The sequence below is a fragment of the Rhinatrema bivittatum genome, chromosome 2, assembly GCF_901001135.1.
Source record: "Rhinatrema bivittatum chromosome 2, aRhiBiv1.1, whole genome shotgun sequence".
Lineage (NCBI taxonomy): Eukaryota > Metazoa > Chordata > Amphibia > Gymnophiona > Rhinatrematidae > Rhinatrema > Rhinatrema bivittatum.
The window spans coordinates 69,446,209-69,470,167 of record NC_042616.1 but is presented as its reverse complement, the minus strand read 5'-3'; the positions used below and the strand labels follow the sequence as shown (position 1 = coordinate 69,470,167).

The window sequence follows — 23,959 nt, the reverse complement described above, 5'->3', positions numbered from 1 at the left end:
ATTTATAACTTTTATATACCGGCATTCGTAAAAAACATCATGTCTGTTTACAGACAACTGAGAAAGGAAATTACAATGATAGATGGAGGAAGGATAGGAAGTTAAAAGGTGACAACTTTACTGTAGAGCCAACGGGCGCCACAGCTATTAAATGAGATTACATGTGGTTAACCAGGTTGGACATAAATTAATTATATACAAGAGACGACAAAGTGGGGGGTAGCGCGGGGGTGGGGGATGAAGCGCAAAGGGGAGGCGGGGTGGGGGTAGGAACTGTACAGGGGGGCAGGGGGGGTGGCGATGGGAAGGAGAGGTGGTGACTGAATATCAGGAAGCCATAAAATGGATGGGGTGGTGAGGGAGGGAGGGTGTGTAGGGGGGCGGGGGGACACTGTACTAGGGAGAGGGAAGTAATGAGTGTTGAGGAGAAGTCAAATGCTAGGGTTGAGAGGCGTTGGGATAGGCCTGTTTAAATAACCAGGTCTTGATTCCTTTTTTGAATTGATTAAGTGAAGGTTCTAGTCGGAGCTCGGTGGGGAGGGAGTTCCAAAGGGTGGGGCCGGCGATGGAGAAGGCTCTCGCTCTGGTGTTTGTGAGGTGAGCAATTTTGAGTGAAGGGGTGTGGAGGGTGCCCGCAAGGGAGTTTCTGGTAGGACGGTTGGCCTGGTGGAAGTGTGGCATATCTTCGATCCAGGGGGAGTTATTTTTATATAGCGTGTTATGTATGATAGTGAGTGTTTTGTATTGAGAGCGATAGGTGATTGGTAGCCAGTGGAGGTTTTGTAATATGGGAGTAATATGATCAGTCTTTCTTGAGTTTGTAAGGATGCGAGCCATGGCATTTTGTAAGATTTGGAGGGGTTTGATTGTGGAAGCTGGAAGGCCTATTAGCAGTGAGTTGCAATAGTCAAGTTTTGATAGTATAGTGGTTTGCATAACAGTTCGGCTGAGAAAGGAAGATTGGGATAAAGGCAAACCCACAAATCTCGCAGAGAGCAGAATCTGGCTATGGCTTGCCGCAAGGGACAGAGTCATGGAAGTTCTCTCACTATTCTCTTAGATGAGATGCTTTCTTCTGGAGAATCAAGAATGCACGCCCTCGCTGCAGAAGGTCTCTTCAACGTATTTATTACAAAACTTATAGACTGCCCATTTAAAATTCTGAGTGGTTTACAAATATATATTCATAATTAGATAAAACATAGAACATTAAATAAATACCATAAATAACTTGGTTAAAATGATTAAACAAAGCCAAAAGTAAAAATAAGAGCAACTAAAATATTAAAACCATAAAACCATCAATAATAAGCTGCAATTTCTGTAAAGACAATTTTGAATCCTTATAACTTTAAGCTGCAAGTAATTCTATCAAGGACATTCTATATACTCTTCTCATCGGGCAAGTTAAAGTCCTTTGTAAACAAATATGACTTTAATGATTCCCTAAATTTCAGCAGTGAACTTGCTCCTCTTTTAGTCTTAGAGTTGAGTTGTTCCACCATGATGATCCTTGCACACAGAAAATGTGTTCATCTAGCCTAATGTGCTTAAATGAAGGAACACTAAGTAGGCATTGAGCAGCTGATCTTAATGATCTAGAAGGTTAATAGTGCTTTAATGCCATATTAAAGTTTCTGGACACCAAGCGTGGAAGCCCTTTATAGAACAATACTAAGATTTTGAATTTTCTCCGCCATTCTGCGGGTAACCAGTGAAGTTTCATAAGCACAGGTGAGATATGTTGGCACAGAGGAGTCCCAGGCGCTACTCTAGCAGCTGCGTTTTGCACATATTGTAGTGCTCGTAAAGTTGTATGAGGTAGTCCTAAATAAAGAGCATTAAAGTAATCTAGTGAAGATTCCACTAGGATCTGTATAACCATTCTCGCATCATTCTCATTTAAAAACATAGTCTGCGAATCATTTGTAGCTTAATTGTAAATGGATCTAGCCTCCATTCCTTTCAAACCTCATAGAGTAGCGTCTTTTTAAGTGTTGTTGACGTCAATTTTCTTGGTGGCTGTCACGTAATGCCTCAGCTCTCTGGCCACTTGGGTCCTGCCAAGCACAGGCCAGGCCTTCCTGCACCTGCATATATGCTCCTTCACTTTGCAACCTGCCAGCTGGTTTCTGGCTTGCCTCTGGACAAGTACCCCACTTGCAAGTTTATAGGAACACTGGGACCCTATGACCCTATAAGTACCCTGCCTGGTGGTTTCTAGGGACACTGGGCCCTACACAACCAAAGAGTTACACAGTTCCTAGAAATGCACTCACATACCAAATACAAACAATACCGGGATCGTTAAATTAGTCCAAAACAAGGAAAGTTAACAAACTGATAAGTTTATTAACAAAAAGTAAGAACAGTGAATGCAAAAACATTTATTCCCTGTATGTACCCTGATCAGTCCAAACAGCTGGGTTTTGCCTCCCCTCTAGCAGATGGAGACAGAGAAGGTTTTGACTGACACTGCCCTTAAGTTGAGGTGCTACCTGCAGTCTGTCAGTATTTCTGTCTCCAGCAGATAGTGGAGGTGCAAAATCCTGCAGTCTGAAAGAAAGTTAAAAAAAAACAGAAAGAAATCTATAGATTCTACAGCCTCCCAGGGGGTAGTCAAGACTTGATGGAACCATTCCCTCTGGTACCGAGGCATTTGAGCAGGGGGTCAGAGACCTTGGAGCTCACTTGTTGCAGCTGCCAGGGTTTACACCGGGGAGCCAGGTTCACTCACCCTGCAGGGGAGAGTCAGGAGCCAAAAATCGCTGTAAAAAAAAAAATAGAATCCTTTGTTAGCCGGGAGTGAATTGAGGTAAGCTGTAGCGTTGCTGAGTTAGGCTGTGTGTCCGTTGCCGCCGACTCGCTTCGGGAAGGCTTTCTTCTTTTTCTCTGCCGTTCCAGAGCCTTACTCCCATGATATCCCCTTGGCTGCCATGCCGCATGGTGTGGCCTGCGGTGCCACGCATGCACCGGCCTATGTGCGGAATGTTTCCCCGGGGGAGAGGGTACCTCCAGTTCCATTGTGCGGGGAAGGATTTCTGGCTGCGAGCCTGGGAGGCATTCCTCTGTGCCCCCCCTCCCCCCCCCGCCCCGAGGACCTGTTCCGGCTGAGCGTGGGAATGGAGGCTATTTTGGCTACGCTTGCGCAGCCTGAGGAGGAGGAAGGAGAATTCCCTGTCGCTGCATCCTGAAGCCCCCGGGGGAGGGTGGGGCACACCCTCTGTAAGGAAGCTTTGGTACATCCCAGCTGTCTGGACTGATCCGGGTACATACAGGGAAAGTAAAATTGGTTCTTACTTGCTAATTTTCATTCCTGTAGTACACCAGACTCCCGCCCAGGGAGTCTGGGTTAGGGAAGTTGGACAGTCCACTCGTTCAGTGTTTGGCTTCAGGTTCTGGTTCCGTGTAGGTGTATTGTGTGGGTAACAGTTCTTATTAAATTTCCAAAGTTTCTTCTTCCCTCTGCTCGTTCGGGGGGTGGTGGGGGGGGGGAATTTGTACATAGTGTGAGTTGTATTCCTTTCATCTGGCTTGGGTACAGTTCAATACTGACGGACTTCAGGTGGCACCTCAACTTAAGGGCCGTGTCAGTCAAAAACTTTTCTGTCTTCATCTGCTGGAGGGGAGGCAACACCCAGCTGTCTGAACTGATCCGGTGTACTACAGGAACGAAAATTAGCAGGTAAGAACCAATTTTCCTATCTGCAACAGGAACAGATAAAACAAGGATTAAACAGCTAAAGAACACTTTTCATTACTTAATAGGGCCTGGGGAGGTCAGGAAAATGGCTGTCTATATGAGCTGAACAGGGCCTCAACAGAGAGATTTGCTCCTTCTATACACTCAGTCTAGACTAGAGCTTTCTAGCACGTTCAGGGCTAGTTCTCTGTCTGTAGGGGCCAATCAGTGCACAAATAATTAACTGTCAGTCCAGACTAATGACCCTCTAATTAGTAATAGCTTTCTGGCCAATGCCACTGCAGGATGTAAATCTCACAGCTTCCTCAGGGTTACCAAGGGATGCGTGCTATTCCAGCCTCCTGAGTCAGCTAACATCCTAAACCTTTGTTTGAACTACAGTGCAGAGGTCAAACACTTCCTGCAGGCCAACACTGGAGAAAAGTATCACAGGGCAGAATAACAAACCACAAAGTATGCAAAACTCCTGTTTCACCACAGGGGTCTTTGTTAATTTTAAATGAAATGGTATCTCTTCAGAGGGTAGTGTTTCCCTTCTTTTGGAATCAGGCTTTTCTCACTTATGTTACTAAGAAAGTCAGGTAATATAGGGCAGGAACAGCCATTCTCAAGTCTGTTGTAGATTATCTTTGAGATGTTTGTAGGTGACCATTTTCTCCTCAGATAGATCTTTGGTCCATTGATGCATACTGTTAAAGCACAATGATTTCTAAGGCATCGATTTCAGGAAGAATTATGTTGATGAGCACTTTGTCCTGCTCCAGCAAGAGTTTGCAGGTTCTAGAGGACCGATGAGCCTGTTCAACGAGGACAAGGGCGTTCTCTTAGATAATAGATTTTTCTTCTTCTTGGTACCAATCTGACCCAATCTACTTGTTCAGGGTCAGAACAAGATGTGTACAGCAGGGACCCCCCCCCCTCCCCCATGCCTCCAGGAGAAACATTGTGCAGCAGAAATGACTCAGAACTCTATTGTGGCCACTTGAAAGGATTCCTTACTCGGGAAAATAGAAAAACAATAAACATGTTCACAATTATCTGATTCTGTACAGGTGATTGTGTTCATGTGATTAGCACAATAGACAGGGAGGAAGATGGAAACTGAACTCACAGGTTACATCCTATCTAGATAACCCTTGTAGTCCCATATAGAGTCAGATTCCACAGCAGGGAATGTTAACTCCTGGCCATCTGGTCTGGAGGATGATCTTTTACTCTCTGTCTTCCAGCAGTAGGCACAGTCAGAACCTGTCTTTCCAGAGGATAATGGCAGGGCAGTTCCCTTGTCTCCACTGCATTTCTTGCTAAACTCTTCTGAGTGGGTGTGCAGGACAAAAGAGCTATCCCACTCGGTCTGGGTGGAGCTTGGGTATATCCCACTTGACTGGACTGGTCTAGCATGGACGATAAGGAAGGTGAAATTTAAACTTACCTGTTAATTTCCATTCTTTTAGTCTTGCCAGATCTATTTAAAACTGAGCCAGGCAAGCTGTGATGATCAAGGGCTCTCAGTCTGATAAATTCAAAAAACTAACAGTAAGTACGTCATTACCCATTCTGAAAGTAGCTGACCTAATTGTGACTTTGGTGAGGGGATTGACTTATTCCTGGGTTTAATGATCATGGAGTGAGGTTTTTTTTTGGCTACATTTTATTTTGGTTGTTGTGATGATTTTGGAAGCCAAAACAAACAATTGCCTTTGGTTGTCTTAGCTTTGACCTAGGATACTGAAGAGCTAAAGGCAACACCAGACCCCTATAAGAGGAATGACATCAGTTTTGAGCTTTTTTTCTTCTGTCTCCATCTAGTGGCTAGAGGACATAACCACTTGACTGTAATGAGTTGACAGAGTCCCTTTAGTGTTTGTATGTGACAGTGTGTGGTTTAGTGGAGACTTGTTCTTGCTTATAGGAGTCAGCCGAATGGCAGACCAGCATTGATTCCCCTGTTCTTTGTAGTGTGGAGCCTGAGGACACTGCTGAGTGCCAGGCTGGCAGGGAGAGAGCAGAGAGATGGGGACACTGAGGGTTGCTTCAGTTTTTCACAGTGTAGATTTGTTTCCGCAGTCACGATGTTTGGGTCCTCCAGAGGAGGTGTGAGAGGAGGACAAGACCAGTTCAACTGGGATGATGTGAAAACAGATAAACAGAGAGAAAACTACTTGGGTAAGAATATCTCCTTTTACTTTTTAACCACTGCATAATGGTTTCAACCATTCCAGCTTTTATTGTGAGTTTCCGTGGCAAGAGAGTTGAGAAGCCCTGTAGCTGTACTTAAACAGAGAAAGAGGCCCAGCTGTCTCTGAGGTGGATAATGGTAAAATGGTGTTTAATTTTAATTAATTCTGATTGTTTTATGACTGTTTGTCCTTTTTTTGTTTTATGTTCCTCCTGTACACTCCTGTGTATCCTCTTTGGTCATTAATACATTTGAAAATTAATTAGCTGAGAAGCCTTCTGTATCCTATGCAGTATGTGAGAAGTGCACACAGCAAGCAGAAACACTTATGCATGTTACTTGCTAAAAACTGTATTGCTTAGGGCAGGAGTGAGCAAATGGGAATGGAAGATCCGAGCAATCCTGAAGCGGGGAACACTCGGGGAAGCAAAATAGCTAAGCTGTTGAGTCTCTTTGCTGTGGAGGCCCTGCAAGCTCAGGAGGGGAGGGAGCTGCCAGAACGTAGTGACATCATTGTAAGACTGTCACAGCTTAGCCATGCGCCTCTTTCAGTGAGCTGGGGAGATCTGCTTTTCCTGTGGTGGGACCTGCGTGGGGAGAACTGTGGCAGTACTGGACATGGGAGGAGCCACTGAGGTGTTCCACGAACCAAGAAGAGCTGCCACCCTCGGGCCTCAGCCTGGGAAGAATTCCTGCTGCCACGGGGGGTCCCTATTCATGGAGAGAGATCACAGCTGTTTCCTGCCTGGGGGGGGAAGAAGTGGAAGGACTTTCTGCATCAGAAAAACCCTCTCTCCTCTGACACAAGAAGTCCTTTCAAAAGATAGACCATGTTGGGATTTGGTCTTTGCATCAGAATAAAGCTAAGTGTACGGAATTTCATTTTTATTTTTTATTGTTCTTTATTTTTTATTGGAAATTTATCAGGGTTTATTATGACTAGAAGAAAAGCAGGAGAAAATCAACTGGAAAAAAAACCTCATTCCTGTTCGTACCCCAGATCAGTCCAGGCAAGTGGGTTTTGCATCCCTACCAGCAGATGGAGGCAGAGAACTAAAAGCTTTGAGGCACTGCTACATAACCGAGAGTGCCGCCTGCAGTCCCTTAGTATTTTTCTGTCTCCAGCAGATGGTAGAGGTGCAAACCTGCAGTTAAGAAAAAAGAAAGAAAGAAGAGACAGAAGAAGAGAAGTTAGAAGACGCTCCCTGAGGTGTTAGGTACCTTTGTGGGCCATCCCTCAGGTTGAGCCGGGCAAGCGGGGGCTGGTAATCCCTGTTCAGCTTTAGCCCGCAGCAGATCCAGGGATCCTGGTTCCCTCTTGTCCCCTGAAGGCTTCTTCCCAGAGGTGTTGCCAGCAGCAGGGAAGTCTTCCTTTTTTTGAATTTCTTCCTTTGCTGTGGCTGCTGTTTCTTTGAGGGGGAAAAAAAGAAAAGTGTTACATTTTTCTTTCAGCATCAACCACTCGAGCTGTTTCTGGTTTGATCATCGGGGCAGGCCCGGACTGGGGAAGGGAGCAGTGAAACTTCTCTGTTTACAGCTTTGGGCTGCTTGGGGAGACGGAAGCTGCATTGGTTCATGTTCCCCTCCTTTCCTTCACGCTGCAGTCACACGGCTTCTGTCCCTCTGCAGCAGGCCTGGCCGCGTGGAGACAGGATGACTCTTGACAGCAATTTCCCAGTGTGGGAAAGCTTCAGGTTGCTCAGGGAGCCGGAGGCTGCGTTGGGCCATGTTCCCCTCCTTTCCCGCATGCTGCAGTCCCGTGGCTTCTGTTCCTCTGCAGCAGGCCCGGCCGCATGGAGACAAGATGGCACTGAAAGCAGTTTCCCAGCATGGGAAAGCTTGTCGGGCCGGCAGTCTGACTCGGGAACAGCTGAATGCAGCGGCACTGTGCCGGGATTTGTTTCTGGAGGGGGGGGCCCCTCCAGAGGGAACGAGGCTGATAGGAGAGCCACAGGTTCCCAAGGCCCTGTCAGGATCAATACTGGGAGCCTAAACGAAGGGCTACAGCTCAGAGGTGACGGACTCCCCTCCCTGTCGGGGGGGGGGGGGGGGGAGGAGATGCAAGCTCTGGGCCGGACAGGGGAGAGGATGACGTGGAGTTTTCCTCTGAATTTGTCTTGCTTATGCACAAAGCCTTTTTAACCAGGAAAAGCACTGGCTATAAAAGGGCATTTCTGTCAGCCATCTCATCATGCTGCAAAGAGGCCGAGGGACTCCTTGGCCAGGGGTTCAGGGGACCTCCTTCGTTGGCTGGGCTGGGACCATTCTGAGGGGCCTGGCAGCTTGGATGATTTGGACTTGGATAACCTGGAAAATGGTCTTGGAGGTTGGTCTGAGGATGGATCAGGATGATCCAGCAGATCTCACAGCAGACGTCTATCAGGATGGGGATAACGGCATGGCTGATCTGGAAGAGGTCCTGATAACAGAGCGATAGGACCCGTGGGTGGTTCGTCTGTTCTGTAAGGAGTTGAGGCCCCTTATTTCCCATGTTTGGAAGGAACTAGATATTAAGGTGGTCCAGGAAGATTTAGACAATGAAGGGGTAGATCCAGTGTTGGTTGGACTCCGGGGCCCACTGAAAGCCTTTCCTCTTCCTAAAAGGATCAAGAAACTAGTGAACCAGGAATGGGACTTCCCGGAGGTGAGCCCCAAGGTGACTAGAGCCATAACAAAGTTGTATCCCCTCACAGAGGATATCCTGCCACTGCTCGTATTGCTGAAGGTACATGTTTCGGTTTCAGCGGTCACTAACAAGATTACCATTTTGGTTGCGGGTTTGGCAGCGAGCCTGCGAAAAGCAATCTGTGGAAATCTGATGCAGAGGGCCTGTTTACACTGGGTCCAGAAGTCTCAGGAGAAGACTTCAGCAGATGCTGGTGTTAATAGCCAGGCAACTCTTATGAGAGGCGCCAGCTGAGGAAAAAAGAGTACCCTGAGGCAGTGATTTCTACTCTGCTTCATGCTCAGAAGACTTCCACTTCGCTTACCTATGTAAGGATTTGGAAGGTTTTTGATTCCTGGTGTAGCGGGTTACAGGTGTCCCCGCGAAGGGCCACAGTGGTACACATTCTCGTGTTCTTACAGGAAGGCCTGAAGAAAGGTTTGACATACAGCTCGCTTCGTGTTCAGGTAGCGGCCTTGGGCTGCTTGCGAGGTAAAGTGGACGGTACTTCCCTTGCAGGGCATCCGGATGTGGTGTGTTTTCTGAAGGGGGCCAAACATTTGCAACCACCGGTAAGACTAGTCTGCCCTTCATGGAGTTTGAACCTGGTTCTCCGGGTGCTATGTGACATGCCTTTTGAGCCTCTTAAGTGGGCTACGTTGAAGGATTTGACACTTAAAACGGTGTTTCTCATGGCTATCTGTTCGGTGAGACGGATATCAGAGATTCAAGCGTTGTCTTGCTGGGAGCCGTTCTTACGGATTTCAAACTCGGGAGTTTTGCTTCAGACGGTGCCTTCCTTCCTTCCGAAGGTGGTATTGGCTTTTCATATGAATCAGTCCGTTGAGTTACCGGCCTTTTCAGATTTGGATCGCGATTCTCCTCAAGCTCAGGAATTAAGAAGACTGGACGTTCATCGGGTACTTCTCAGATGCTTGGAAGCGACTAATGCCTTTCGGTTGTCGGACCATCTTTTTGTTTTATGGAGTGGTTCTAAGAAGGGACAGAATGCGTCCAAGGCTACTATTGCCCGATGGTTGAAAGAATCCATTGCATCGGCGTACATATGTAAGGGCCTCCCGGTGCCGGATGGTCTTAAAGCACATTCTCTCAGATCTCAGGCGGCATCTTGGGCGTAGAGTCAATGTGTTTCTCCTCAGGAGATTTGCCGAGCACACCTTTGCTAGGCATTACCACTCGGACGTCCTCCAGATATTGGTTGTTTTGGTAGCAGAGTGCTCCGAGCGGGACTTACCGGGTCCCACCCCAGTTAAGGCAGCTTGGGTACATCCCAGCAGTCTGAACTGATCCGGGTACGTACAGGGAAAGTAAAATTGGTTCTTACCTGCTAATTTTCATTCCTGTAGTACCATGGATCAGACCAGACGCCCACCCAGATAGTCTGGTAAGTCCATTGGTTTTCTTTCCTTTTCTTCCTGCACAGGAGATTTGAAGTTATAGGATAGTGAGTGAGGAATGGAAGAATCTACACTCCTTGCGGGTACATAGTTCAACAAGTTGGGACCATTTGTTATTAGTTTTTTGGTCTAGTCATTGGCTGCTAAATTGTTAAATTGTTTTTTCATTCTGCTTTGATATTGATTATACTGAAGAATCGCAGATGGCACACTGGGTTATCAGAGGGTGCCTTTTCAGTTTATTCTCTGACTCCACCTGCTGGAAGAGAGGCATAACCCAGCAATCTGGGCTGATCCGTGGTACTACAGGAACGAAAATTAGCAGGTAAGAACCAATTTTCCTTTTTTGTGGTAAAATATATGATGAAATGGAAGTGTTGTAGGATAGGAGAATGTTTTTATTAATATGAGGACAAAGTTTTTATTTGCATATAAAAATAAATTAAACAATTGTGAACTTGATATCATTTTAGAAGACCCATGATTATATAAAGGACCGAAAGAGAGTGCATTCAACTTTTAGTTACGTGAGCAAAACAGTCGCCAATTTACAAAGGTCCTAAAAAAATAAACTTAATAGCGTTTCAATAACCAGTGCACCACAGAGTTTACTTTATGATAACAGTTGCATGATTTTTCTCTGTATGAAGCTATCGGTTAGATGTTAAAAATCTTACGCGCGGCAAAGCCAAGAGATACGCATGTGATTCAGAAGTGTGCGGGCTGCATTGATTTTAAAAGGTTCGCAGGCACATGCGTATCTCCCGGTATGCATATTAAAAATGTTCTGAGGGCAAGGGCGGAGAATGGGAGGGCCGGCACTGCACCATCAAGTCAGTTATGCGCAGAAGTGCATGCCGGGATCCCAGAGGCGCGTAACTTGCTTCTGCTATGGACTGCGTGTAAGTAGTGCAATAAAAAAAAAATAGGGTAGTCAGAGGGGTTTTAGGAGTCGGGGCTAGTAGGGTAAAAGGGAGGCAAGTTACGTAGGGGGTTTTCGGAAGTCTGCTCCTTTATTGGGGCGAACTGGGAGGGAACTGGGGAAAAATAGGCTTAATGCGTCGCTGCACATACCTACTAAAATTGCCCCTCTTACGCGCTGCACAGGGCATTCGCACGCACACGCATGCGACAATATAAAATCGTGCGCGCATGTATGTGCGGATAGCTGATTTTTTGACGTGCACGTAAACGCACGAATGTTATAAAATCGGCCTGTCCATGTGCGCGCGCCAGCAAACGCAAGCACACGTGTCAGTTTGAAAGTTACCGTCTATGTATTTAGACTTTGTGGGTTTACATATATATGAAGAAACCCATCTTGGGGGGGCCCCAACTAATTCCATGGATGGAAGTGGGGGCTGTGGCTCACAACGTTTGCTCACCCCTAACTTAGAGGAGAACTCCCAGGGGCCGAGAGTGAACACCCTGCTTATAAACAGTGAGCAGGGGTGGGGCAGGTTCTGATTGGACTGGAAAATCAGGTATGGCAGAAAGTGAACTGAGTCAGTATAAAAAACTATTGCTAAATCATAATTTATTTGCTCGGGCTTGCAAAAATTGGTAAACATAGTTGATTTTATTCTTTTACACTGGAGAGTTAGTCAAAGAAGATATGAGAGGAAATAGATAAAAACTGATAGACCTGTACCTCATCTATTTTATTGCTTTTAGACATTTTTAACCATGTGTTTGGCTTAAAATGGCCTCGAGTGCTGCAGTGCAGGAGATCTGAGGCCAGCTAGACTTGATGGCACGCTTCGGCCCAGGCAGGGAAAGAAAGGCAGCTATTGCTACAGTAACCACCCTTAGCGGTCAGTCAAACAGGCCGATTCAGTACAGTGTGCTCAGGCCGAGCGCACCGTTAGCCCCCATTTGGACGCGCGTTTTCCACGCGTAGAAAACGCGCGTCCAACCCCCCCCCTCCCTGAAACTGATAGCGCCCTCAAAATGCAAATGCATGTTGATGAGCCTATTAGTTAGTCCCGCGCGATACAGAAGGTAAAATGTGCAGCCAAGCCGCACATTTTACTCTCAGAAATTTACGCCTGCCCAAAGGCAGGAGTTAATTTCGGCTGGCACTGGGAAAGTGTACAGGAAAGCAGAAAAAACTGTTTTTCTGTACATCTTCCGACTTAATATCATAGCGATGTTAAGTCGGAGGCCCCCAAAAAAAAAAAAAAAATCTTAAAAAAAAAATCTGCTCAATTTTGCCGGCATCCGTTTTCCGAACCCGTGGCTGTCGGCGGGTTTAACAACCGACGCCGGTAAAATTAAGCGTTGGCTGTCAAACCCGCTGACAGCCGTCGCTTCTGCCAATAAGGAAGCGCTAGGGACGCGCTAGTGTCCCTAGCGTATCTGCTGTTGTATCTGCTGTTACTAGAGTTACTGTATCTGCTGTTACTAGAGTTACTATATCTCTTCCAAGGCTTTTTCTTGGCATTCTTTGCGCCCTCTAAAGCAGGAGTGGCAGTGTATGCAGCTAGCCATCCTGCCTCATAGAGCATTGCAACAACCACTGTCAGAAAAAGGAGCAGTTCCGCCCTATGCATTTACAGCCCTATACAAAGTATACCTTTTGCATCAAAATAATTGACTGCATCAGCAATGATGTACTCAGTCTTTGATTTGTTGCCCAGCAAAATCAGGTTCCCTGTATGCATCTGGATCAGCCCAGACTGCTGGGTTATGCCTCCCTTCCAGCTGATGGAGACAGAGAAAAACGTGAAGGACACCCCTGTAAGTAGGATGCGCCACCTGCAGCCCCTTCAGTATTTCTCTGTCTCCAGCAGATGAAGGTGGCAGAACCTGCAATCCTGGCTAATTGATTCTAAACAAGAAAAAAAAAGAAAAAAGAGAATTGCAGTGACAGGAGTCCTTTAAATTTGTTTGGCTGAAACAAAGTTTCAAAAAAAAAAAAAAAGAGCCTGGCCTCCCGAGGAGCAGAGTCATTTCTCCTCGGGAGTGCTTTACTCTTCACTCCACTGTACCACGAGCAGCAGCCGGTGAGTGACTGGGGGGGATTTACCGGTGGGCCGGTCCCTTTCCCCACCCCGGCCCAGAGACAATAGTGAGTTGTGCTCTGGTGAGGCCAAAGCGGAAAAAAAAATAGAATTGGAACACGTATTTTGCAGCTGTGCTGCTCTTATTCAGCCTCCTGGGCTCCGGGGTTTATTTTCACGGCCTCCCCTCTTTGTTCAGCGCGGAAATGCTGCGCGCTCCGGCCTGCAAATCCTGTGGGGAACCTGCAGCACGGCTCTCCAGAGATAACCTCTGCTCCCGGTGTCTTCCCGGGGGCGAGGGCCCGTCAGTGGGGTCAGCTGGCGGCAGGGGAAGGCAGGCACATTGGTCCCGTGGTGCGGGCACCCCGATGCTGCCTGGTGGTACTCAGCCTGCCCCGCGGAACGCGGGAACGACGACCATTTTAGGAGCTTTAGATGCTGATGCAGACAGCTCAGCAGGAGGAGGGAATCTCCCTGCTCAGTTATTTCCGCAGGAATTTTGCCCCGGGTCTCCCCACGGATTAGCCCAGACGCCCGCCCAGGTTTTTGATTCCGCTCGACAGATTATCGGTTTTTATTCCTGAAATACTATAGCAGGATGAAGATGTCACATTTTGTACATAGTTGAGTCTCCTACATTTGGTTTAACCATTTAAATTTTTTGATTCCTTTTACCACTTTAATTCTGCTTTGATATTGTTTATACTGAAGGGGCTGCAGGTGGCGCATCCTACTTACAGGGGTGTCCGTCAAATTTTCTCTGTCTCTGTCTGCTGTCTGGCTGATCCATGGTACTACAGGAATGAAAATTAGCAGGTAAGAACCAATTTTCCTTTAAGCCCAACACTTTCTCTTCCATTGGTTCTGGAAGGCCCAGGGAGGTTACTTGCTGTGAGTCACACACAGCCAGTGGTAAAAGAGTGTCTTCAATTCATGTCCAAGGACTTCTCTTCTAAACCACTTCCTCCTTCAGTTAAAAAGAAATGCTTTTGATGTTTGGCAGTTTATAAGCTCTGCTTGTAGCTTTGCGACAACAACATTTGTCTTGGGTAAGGGGGGGGGGGGGAATGTAACAAATACAAAACAGCTGCTTCTAAGCTGCATGCCCTTTCTAGGTGGAAGGGAAAGGCTGTGATGGCTGTCATCATTCAGGAGGTTTTCATCCATTGTACCTGAAAACTGGAAGGTGGCCAATGTAACCCCGATTTTTAAAAAGGGCTCCAGAAGTTATCTGGAAAACTATAGACCAGTGAGCCTGACTTCAATGCTGGGAAAAATTGTGGAAACTATTATAAGAATAAAATCACTCAGCTCACGATCAAGCTCTGGAATTGATTGCCAGAGGTTGTGGTTAAGGCAGTTAGTGTAACTGGGTTTAAAAAAGGTTTGGATAAGTTCCTGGAGGAGAAGCCCATAAACCTCTATTAATCAATAGAGAATAGCCACTGCTTGTTGCCGGCATTAATAGCATTGGGATCTATTTAATGTTTGGGAACTTGCCTGGTACTTGTGACTTGGATTGGCCACTGTTGGAGACAGGATATCGGGCTTGATGTACCCTTGGTCTGATCCAGTATGGCATATCTTATGTTCAAGAAATTTGGGGATAATTTTAGATTCCCAACTGACTCTGGAAAGTCAAATTAAACATGTGGTTGATTCTTCTTTTCATAAGCTTAAATTATTAAAATCTTTTAAGCAAATTTTTCCAGTATATTTGTTCAGAACGGTGCTCCAGGCTTTATTTAATGGACTATTGTAATAGTTTATATTTGGGCCTTCCTGCTAAATATGTCCAAGCCCTGCAACTGATTCAATACGCCAGAGCTTGTGTATTAATGCATATTGGGTGTAAAGAGAATACAATTCCTGTAATGCGGGCTTTTCATTGGCTGCTGATCCAAAAGCGAATTCAGTTTAAGGTGCTGGTGCATAAGCTGCTATATGGGGATTCACTCTACTCTTTAGCTGGGAAATTGCAGAGATATAATCCCCAGAATGTTCTTCATTCATCAGGAGCAAATAAGTTGATAGTGCCTTCAGTAAGAGCATGTAGACTGCAAATAACTCACACGTGTGTATTTTCTTTGGGTGCACCTATTCTTCGGAACATGCTACCAGTAGTTTTGCACAGTGAGAGGGAATATTACTACGTTTAGAAAGCAGGTGAAAGCACTTTTTTATTTGGAAGTTTATGGGGCCCGTTATTGATTGTCTTTGTTTATATTGATTTTATTTGTTTATTGTTGTATTGCATTTTTACTGAACTTGTATTGGAAGCCATAGATTGCGTAGAATATAAGATTTCTAAATAAAACAAATAAGCTTTTGGAAGATGTGAGACCTTTTTTTTTTTGTTTCTTTTCTGTAGGGAATTCACTGATGGCGCCAGTGGGAAGATGGCAGAAGGGGAAAGATCTTACCTGGTATGCCAAGCAGAAGGGGGTGGCAGGAGCGACGCTGTCGAGAGAGGAGGAGATGGCTGCGGTGCGGCAGGCTGAGCAGGAGGCCATGATGGCAGCTCTGTAAGTATGTGAAAGGCAAAGGGTGAGTGGTCTTGCTCTGGACTCTGCGACCTAGACTGGAGCGCATATTTGCATGGGTACTTGTGTGCATAAGACTGCAAACTAAACTTGAGCACATATTTGCACAGCTACTTGTGCACATTCAACCATGGCTTATATGAGCGCGTATTTGCGTATGTACTTGTGCGTGTACGACTGCGACCTAGTCTTGAGCACTTATTTGCATGCAACCTGGAGGGGTGTGCATATACGCCCAGGTGGCACTGGTGTGCACACAGGAGGCCACCTGGAGCCCAGGGATGAAAAGGTCCAAGCACCTTGCTATCTGTGAGGCTTGCCCTCTGATAGCAATTCAGTCCTCACTCTCTCTCCATTTGTGTCAGTGCTGTTTAGATGCTCAGAGCGATTTGACTACTACAGCTTTTGTCCATGTTGGGACATTCCCTTGGTCTATGGTGTCTCTGCAGGGGGAGTGGAGTGGGAGGCGAGGCAATGGTCAGTTCTCCCTTGTTCTCAAGGGCAGAAGCTTCCCCAAAAGAGGTTGGAGAGAGCAAAATTGGGCCTAAGGACTCTGGTATAGATCCATCCTCCTCCTCCTAGTTGAAATGTTTCCAGGGCCTGCAGATCTTTCTGCAGGGGCGCCCAGTGAAGGCGAAGCAACCTACTATGTAGGGATCACGTGCTTGGGCCTCCCATTTGTCAGTCACAGCAGGCAAATGCTGCAGGGTGGCTGTCCCTGGTAGTGTTCAAGGGGATGTGGATCATGAAACATCGGCGGATTCCAATGGGGGCTTGGCCTTCTCACTTCTAGAAGAGGGAGAAATTGCATATGATTGAGAAGTGCTTTGGATTCTGCTCAGATTTTTCTTTTTTTCACAGAGATGTCTTGCTGAGTTTGTTGGCTCAGACCCTGAACACGCCTAGCGTGGCCAGAAGTCAATTTTAAGTTAAGCATCCTGTTTCTTTTCCCTCCTGTATCCAATTCAAGAGATATTGGATTTAAAGAAGGTAAATGCAGCTTTCAATGTTCCCCGTTTCCACATGGAAGTTCTGAGGTACAACTCTGTGGTCTGTCATAGCAGCGATACACAAGGGAGAGTTCTTGGCATCCCTCGCCTTGATAGAAGCATATCTGCACATAGCCATCAGGCCGGAGCACCAGAAATTCCTGAGGTTCATGGTCCTAAGAGAACATTTTCGGTTTCAAGCCCTTCCCTTCAGCTGGCGACGGCTCCATGTACCTTCACCAAGGGTGATGGTGGTTGGGGGCAGCCGCATTGCAAAAGGGGAAGGTGTGTTGGTGTATCCGTATCTGGATGACTGGCTTATTCATGCGAAATCAAATGACCTCTGTTGACAATCAGTACAAAATGCGCCAATGCGCTTGAAGTCTCTAGGATGGGGGGTGAACCTAGCAATGAGCCATTTAGTTCTCTTACATACTCTGGAGTATCTGGGAGCTCAGTTCAACATACTAGCGGAAAGAGTGTTTCTCATAGAGAGAGGTTGTTGAAATTGCAGATTCAGATTAGGCTTCTGCTAGAGCTTTCGGTGCCCAGGGTCTGAGACTATTTATAGGTCTAGGTTCTATGGCATCGACCTTGGAATTAATGCATTGGGCGTTCACACATATGCCGCCTCTGCAGGGGGCTCTTCTCCCTCTGGAATCCGTTACTGGAAGAGTTTCATCTTCCTTGTCCATTAGAGGGGGAAGCCAGGGACATAAGAACATAAGAAAATGCCATACTGGGTCAGACCAAGGGTCCATCAAGCCCAGCATCCTGTTTCCAACAGTGGCCAATCCAGGCCATAAGAACCTGGCAAGTACCCAAAAACTAAGTCTATTCCATGTAACCATTGCTAATGACAGTCTTTCATGATGTTTACTCGGACCAATCTTGAGCATGGTGCGGAATTGGAGATTCTGAATTGGATAATAGTCACCACCGATGCAAGCCTCTCTGGATGGAGGAGGTACAGAGAAGGGCTACCAAAACGATAAGGGGAATGGAACAGCTCCCCTATGAGGAAAGACTAAAGAGGTTAGGACTTTTCAGCTTGGAGAAGAGACGGCTGAGGGGGGGGATATGATAGAGGTGTTTAAAATCATGAGAGGTCTAGAACGGGTAGATGTGAATGGGTTATTTACTCTTTCGGATAATAGAAAGACTAGGGGGCACTCCGTGAAGTTAGCATGGGGTATATTTAAAACTAATCGGAGAAAGTTCTTTTTTACTCAACGCACAATTAAACTCTGGAATTTGTTGCCAGAGGATGTGGTTAGTGCAGTTAGTATAGCTGTGTTTAAAAAAGGATTGGATAAGTTCTTGGAGGAGAAGTCCATTACCTGCTATTAAGTTCACCTAGAGAATAGCCACTGCCATTAGCAACGGTAACATGGAATAGACTTAATTTTGGGGTACTTGCCAGGTTCTTATGGCCTGGATTAGCCACTGTTGGAAACAGGATGCTGGGCTTGATGGACCCTTGGTCTGACCCAGTATGGCATATTCTTATGTTCTTATGTAGTATGGCAAGTTCAGTCGGCGCAGGGCCAGTGGTCGAAACAGGAGGCCTCATGGCCTAACAGTCGGTTAGAGACAAGAGCGCTGCATTTCGTGTTGCTTGCCTGTCTGTCGGCTTTCCAGTACAGATCCTATCAGACAATGTGACGACAGTGGGCTACATCAACCATCAAGACGGAACCAAGAATCAGGCAGCGGCTCAAGAGGCCCGGGAGTTGATTCTCTGGGCAGAACAGCACTTGGAGTGGTTGGCAGTTTCTCACATCACCAAAGTGAACTATGTTCAGGTGGATTTTATCAGTTGGAGAAAGTTAGACCCCCGGGGAGTAGGTGCTTTTGGAAGCAGCAATGTGTTTCATTCTTGGAAGATGGTAATATCCTGACCAAAGAGAACACCAAGGTGTTGCAGTTTTACAGCCGCTGAACAGAACACGGTACAAAGGAATTGAAGCTCTGGTGCTGTCGTGGGCTCGAGGGATTCTTCTTTGTCTTCCCTCCCGTGGCCTCTGGTGAACAAGGGATTATAGCAGATAGAGAAACATCCAGGCAATGTGATCCTGATAGCTCCAAAGTGGTCACATTGACCATGCTTCCCAGATCTGATCAACATGGCCATAGATGGGCCCCTGACGTTCTGACATTGGTCGACTGTTTTCCACCAGGGCCTAATATGTTTAGGTCAAGCGGCTCACTTCTGTCTCGCGGCTTCGCTTCTGAGAGGAGACAAGTGAGATGGAGGGGATATTCCAAAGCGGTTATTTCTACCTACATCTTTGATGTATGTGCAAATTTGGAGGATCTTATTTTATTTATTTATTTAATATTTTTCTATACCGGCTTTCACGACTAGTAGTCGCATCAACCCGGTTTACATTTAACATTTAGTGTAATGAACATAAAACTAAATGAATTGAACTGGTGCAGGAATAGCAGTTACAATAAAACCAGGAAAAATACAACTGGGAGAGGAGGAAGCAAGAAGAAAAATATAGCAATAGGTACAAAAAACAAAATTACAAGATAATATTTACAATATGTACAAAATTAAAGTCAAGACTAAAGGTGGTCATGGGCTGGAAAAATTGAGGCTAAAATAGGAAGAGTATGATGAATAAGGCAGAGTGATGGTCTTTACACTGGGATTCTGGTAACATGGGATAGCCTGATTGAAGGGTAAGGTTTATATGGATCAATCAGGGATTTGATAGGCTTTTTTAAAAAGCCAAGTTTTTAGCCTTTTTCTGAAAGTTAATAGGCACTGTTCTTGGCGTAGCTCAGAAGGGATGGAATTCCATAGACGTGGTCCTGCTGAGGATAATGCTCTGACTTCCAATGATTTATGTTGGAAGGTTTTGGCGTGTGGAACATGTAAAGCTTCTTTGTAAAATTCCCTAGTAGGTCTGACAGAGGTACGTTTTTCAAACGGAATTTGTAGATTTAATGGTGCCTGAAGTTGCGTGGCTTTGAATATAGTAGTGATGGTCTTGTACATAATTCTGTAATGAATCGGTAGCCAGTGGAGGGCTTTCAGGATGGGGGTGATGTGGTCGAATCTCCTAGAGTTGGTCAACATTCTTGCAGCTGTATTCTGCACCATCTGTAAAGGTTTTGTATGAGAGATGGGGAGGCCTAGTAATATGGAATTACAATAATCCAGCTTGGAAAAAATAATTGCTTGAAGAATAGTTCTAAAATCTTTGGAATGGAAAAGATGTCTGATTCTTTTAAGGGTGTATAATTTATGAAAACAATCTTTGGTCGTTTGGTTAATAAATGGTTTTAGGTTTAGTCGGTTGTCAATAATTGCTCCTAGGTCTCTTATGTGTGAGGTTTGCAGGTTAGCTGGTGGGTTTGTGGTAATGTCGTTGTTTTCTGGGGCTATAATGAGAAATTCCGTTTTTGAGGCATTGAGAATGAGGTTTAGACTGTTGAGGAGTTGTTTAATCTCGGTTAGACAGCTCTCCCAGAATTTTAGAGTGTTTGTAATGGTTGTTTTTATGGGGATTACGATCTGAACGTCGTCTGCGTAAAGGAAGTGTTTCAAATTTAGTTTTGTAAGAAGGTGGCAGAGTGGGAGCAGGTATATATTAAATAAGGTGGGCGAGAGGGAGGAACCCTGTGGAACCCCTAACGAAGATGGATGGTAGCGAGATTCTTTGTTGTGGATTTTTACCTTGTATCCTCTGTTCTTCAGAAAGGTTTTAAACCAGGTCTGAACACTGCCTGAAACTCCGATGTTTGCCAGTAGGTTTATAAGGATGTGATGGTTGACCGTGTCGAATGCCGCCGAAAAGTCAAGTAAAATTAGAAGGAATGCGTGTCCTTTGTCGATGCCGGCTAGGAGGAAGTCTGTGAGAGAGAGTAGAAGCGTTTCTGTGCTTGCTGCTCTACGGAATCCAAATTGGTTAGGAGATAAAATTTGGTGGTCCTCAAGATAATTAGATAATTGTGCATTTACTATTTTTTCCATAATTTTTGATATGAAGGGGAGGTTGGAGATGGGGCGGAAATTGCCGGGATCATTTGTGTTAAGGTTTGGTTTTTTGAGTAGAGGTTTTATTGAAGCCGTTTTAAGGTCATCTGGGTAGATTCCCTGTTCAAGGGAGCAATTAATGATGTCCGCTAGAGTTTTGGAAATCGTATCCGGGATTAGTAAGAGTATTTTGGTGGGTAGTTGGTCAAAAGGGTGTGATGAAGGTTTCATTTTCTTCAGGATTGTTTGTATGTCCACGGTAGAGATGGGTTCGAATGAGTTGAAAGCGAAGTCTTTGTTATGGTAGAGAAATGAGGTATTGTAGGATGCATTTGGGTTTGGTGTCAGCTTCATAAGGAGGTCGGCGATTTTTTTATTGAAGTAAAGAGCCAGTTCATCTGCTTTAGTCTGTGCTTGGTCATCTGGGATATCTGGAGTGATGGTTTTTGTGAGACTGGAGACGTAGTTGAACAAAGCTTTTGAATCAAATATGAGGTGGTGGATCTTGCAGGCGTAATAGTCTCTTTTGGTTTTTAGTGTGCTGTTTTTGTAGAGGTGTAGGGAGCGTTTGTAATCCTGAAGTGCTGCCGGTGAGGGGGCTTTTCTCCATTTTTTTTCCTTCTGTCTTAAAGTGGTTTTGAGTTTTCTTAATTCCTCATTAAACCATGGTTGATTCTTAGGCGCATTGTGTTTGGGATTTTTTGTTGTTAGGGGACATAATGTGTTGGCTACTGATTCTGTTATTTTAGCCCATGATTGAACAGCTGAGTTAGGAGTGGAGAGGTCAATGAGTGAGAGGTCTGGAGCTAGGTGCTTGGCTAGGTGTTCCGAAGGGCATGTTTTCCTGTAAAGAAATGGTTGAGGGGGGAGCAGATTGTAGCTCGGTTTAAACAGTGAGAATGATGTGGAGATTAATGAATGGTCTGACCATGGGACTTTGATGCACTCCGGGTGTTCTGTGAGTGAAATGCCGGAATTAACAAAAAAGAGGTCCAGCGTATGACCAGCTTTGTGCGTGGGTTTGTTAATTTGTTGCTTGAATCCCAAGGCTGTCATGGCCGTGAGAAAGGCTTCGCAGTTGGGAGAGAGAGGAGACTTATCCACATGAAGATTGAAGTCTCCCAGGATAATGGCTGGTGAGTCTAGGTTTAGGTGAGCTGCTATTATTTCCAGTATAGGAGAGGGATCAGATTCAAGAAAGCTTGGGGGTGCGTAGACTAATAGAATTTGAAGAAATTCAGATTTAAAGAGGCCTATTTCAAGTTTAGTTGAAGAATTGATGGTATGATGTGTAAATCTCAGTGTTTTTTTTGCTGCAAGGAAAATACCCCCTCCTCTTTTTTTTTGCCTTGGAATGGAGAAGAGGTCGTATGTTTGTGAAGGTAGTTGGTTTAAGAGGGCGATGTCTGATGTTTTGAGCCATGTTTCAGTTATGGCACAGAAGTCTGGGTTGTTATCTTGAAGAAGGTCGTTAAGGATCAACGTTTTGTTGGTGATCGATTGAGCGTTGAAGAGGATGAAGGTGAATAATGTTAGTCCTAAGAACTGCGTGGTGGGGGAGATCATGATGGGAATGAGAGATTTGTAAGTGTGTGGCCTGTTGATCATTGTAGGTATAGTAGATAATGAGCAGGCCTGATGAGGAGTAGGATAACTTGTATATGTTGACTCCTGGATGGTAGGTTGATGTGAGTCCTGGATGCAGTTGGATGGGTGCTGGATGGTGTTGAGTGAGTCCTGGATGCAGCTGGGTGGGTGCTGGATGGTAGGTCCTGGTCTGCTATTGACAGAGTGCAGCCTCAGTCTGATCATGCTACAGTGTCACATATTTTGGCTTTTCTACAGAAAGATTCTGGTTAAGGGACTGGCCTTTAACTCTCTGAGTGTCCAGGTAGCGACATTGGGTTGTCTCTGTGGTAAGGTGCAAGGGTATCCTCTGTCCGCTCATCCAGATGTTCTATGGTTCCTCCAGGAACTAAGAACTTGTGTTCTCAGGTGTGGAACATTTGTTCATCTTGGAATCTGAATCTAGTCCTTAGAGGATTGTGTGAGGCTCTGTTTGAAGCACTAAAGAGAGCTGCAGTTAAAGACTTGACTCTTAAAGTGGTTTTCTTGTTTGCTATTTGTTCAGCCAAAAGAATTTTGGAGCTCCAGACACTATCGTGTTGAGATCCCTTCCTACCAGTATCTTTATGTATGGTGCCTTCTTTTCTGCCTGAGGTAGTCTAGACAGTAGTGTTTCCAGCTTTTATGGATTTGGATTCCTTTACGCCTCCTGAGGGGCAGCTTAGGCTCTTAGATTGGAGGCATGCATTATTGAGGTATCTAAAGGTTACTTATGATTTCTATAGATCACATCTCCTCTTTGTAGATCGTATCACCTCTTTGTCCTGTGGAGTAGTCCAGAGAAGGGAAATAAGTCTTCTAAAGCTACAATTGTGTAGTGACTGAAGGAAGCGATCAAGTTGACTTATATTTCTAAAGGGTGCCTGCTGCCGAGGGGTTTAGGAGCGCACTTGACGTGTTTCAGGCGACTTCTTGCACTGAGTCATATCAGGTGTCTCCGCATGAAATTTGCTGAGTGGTTACTGGGACGTCATTGCCCACTTTTGCTAGGCATTATCACTTGGATGTCTGAGCTCTGGCTTCCATGTGCTTTAGTGAGAGTGTTATACGAGCGGAACTGTCCACGTCCCCGTGTCTCCCCCCCCCCCCCCCCCGAGTTAAGAGGAGCTTAGGTACATCCCAGGAGTCTGGACTGATCTGGGTATGTATAGGGAAAGGAAAATTGGTTCTTATCTGCTAATTTTCATTCCTGTAGTACCACAGATCAGTCCAAAGACCTGCCCATTTACTGGAGGGGGAGAGTCTGCCACTCGTACTGTTGCTTTGTATATAATGCGGAGTTGGAGGTTTTCAATGCTGATCGCTTATGTTAAATTTGGGAAACGAGTTTTCCGTTGCTTTTTGGGCAACTTCACCTTCTTCCTGCTCATTGGAGGGGAGTGAGTTTGTTTAGAAGCTTGCTTAGAAATTTATGGCTGTTGCTGTCATCTTGACTTGGGTACAGGTCAATACTGAGGGACTGCAGGTGGTGCACTGGGCTATGTACAGTGTCAATGAAACTTTCTCTGTCTCCATCTGCTGGCAGGGAGGCAAAACCCAGGAGTCTGGACTGATCTGTTGTACTACAGGAATGAAAATTAGCAGGTAAGAACCAATTTTCCTATGGGAGTGTACTTCATTCTGTACCTGTGCAGTCTTTGATACTCCTAATGTGTGCAAGTCAGTACCAAATTGTGATGTTTTTAGAGGGTTTTTGTTGGTTTTTTTTGTAAATTAAAGAGATATTGACAACTGTTTGTTGTGACCTGGACTGAGATCCCCCAACTGAAAATACAACAGTCTTTAATAAATGATCTTTTTATTTTAATCCCTGTGATGTTTTCACAGTAACCAACTTTTGAAG

The 23,959-nt window shown here is 45.5% G+C and overlaps 1 protein-coding gene across 2 annotated transcripts in view; it reads left to right on the top strand.

Moving 5' to 3' along the window:
- The window catches only part of C2H1orf35 (chromosome 2 C1orf35 homolog), a 106,737-nt gene that overhangs the window by 27,329 nt on the left and 55,449 nt on the right, over positions 1-23,959 (top strand). For both annotated transcript variants that reach the window (XM_029588292.1, XM_029588291.1), the window contains 2 exons: positions 5,771-5,869; positions 15,339-15,492. In XM_029588292.1, coding sequence (XP_029444152.1) covers positions 5,776-5,869; positions 15,339-15,492 — 248 coding nt within the window. In that variant the 5' untranslated portion in view covers positions 5,771-5,775. The remainder of the gene's footprint in view (positions 1-5,770; positions 5,870-15,338; positions 15,493-23,959) is intronic.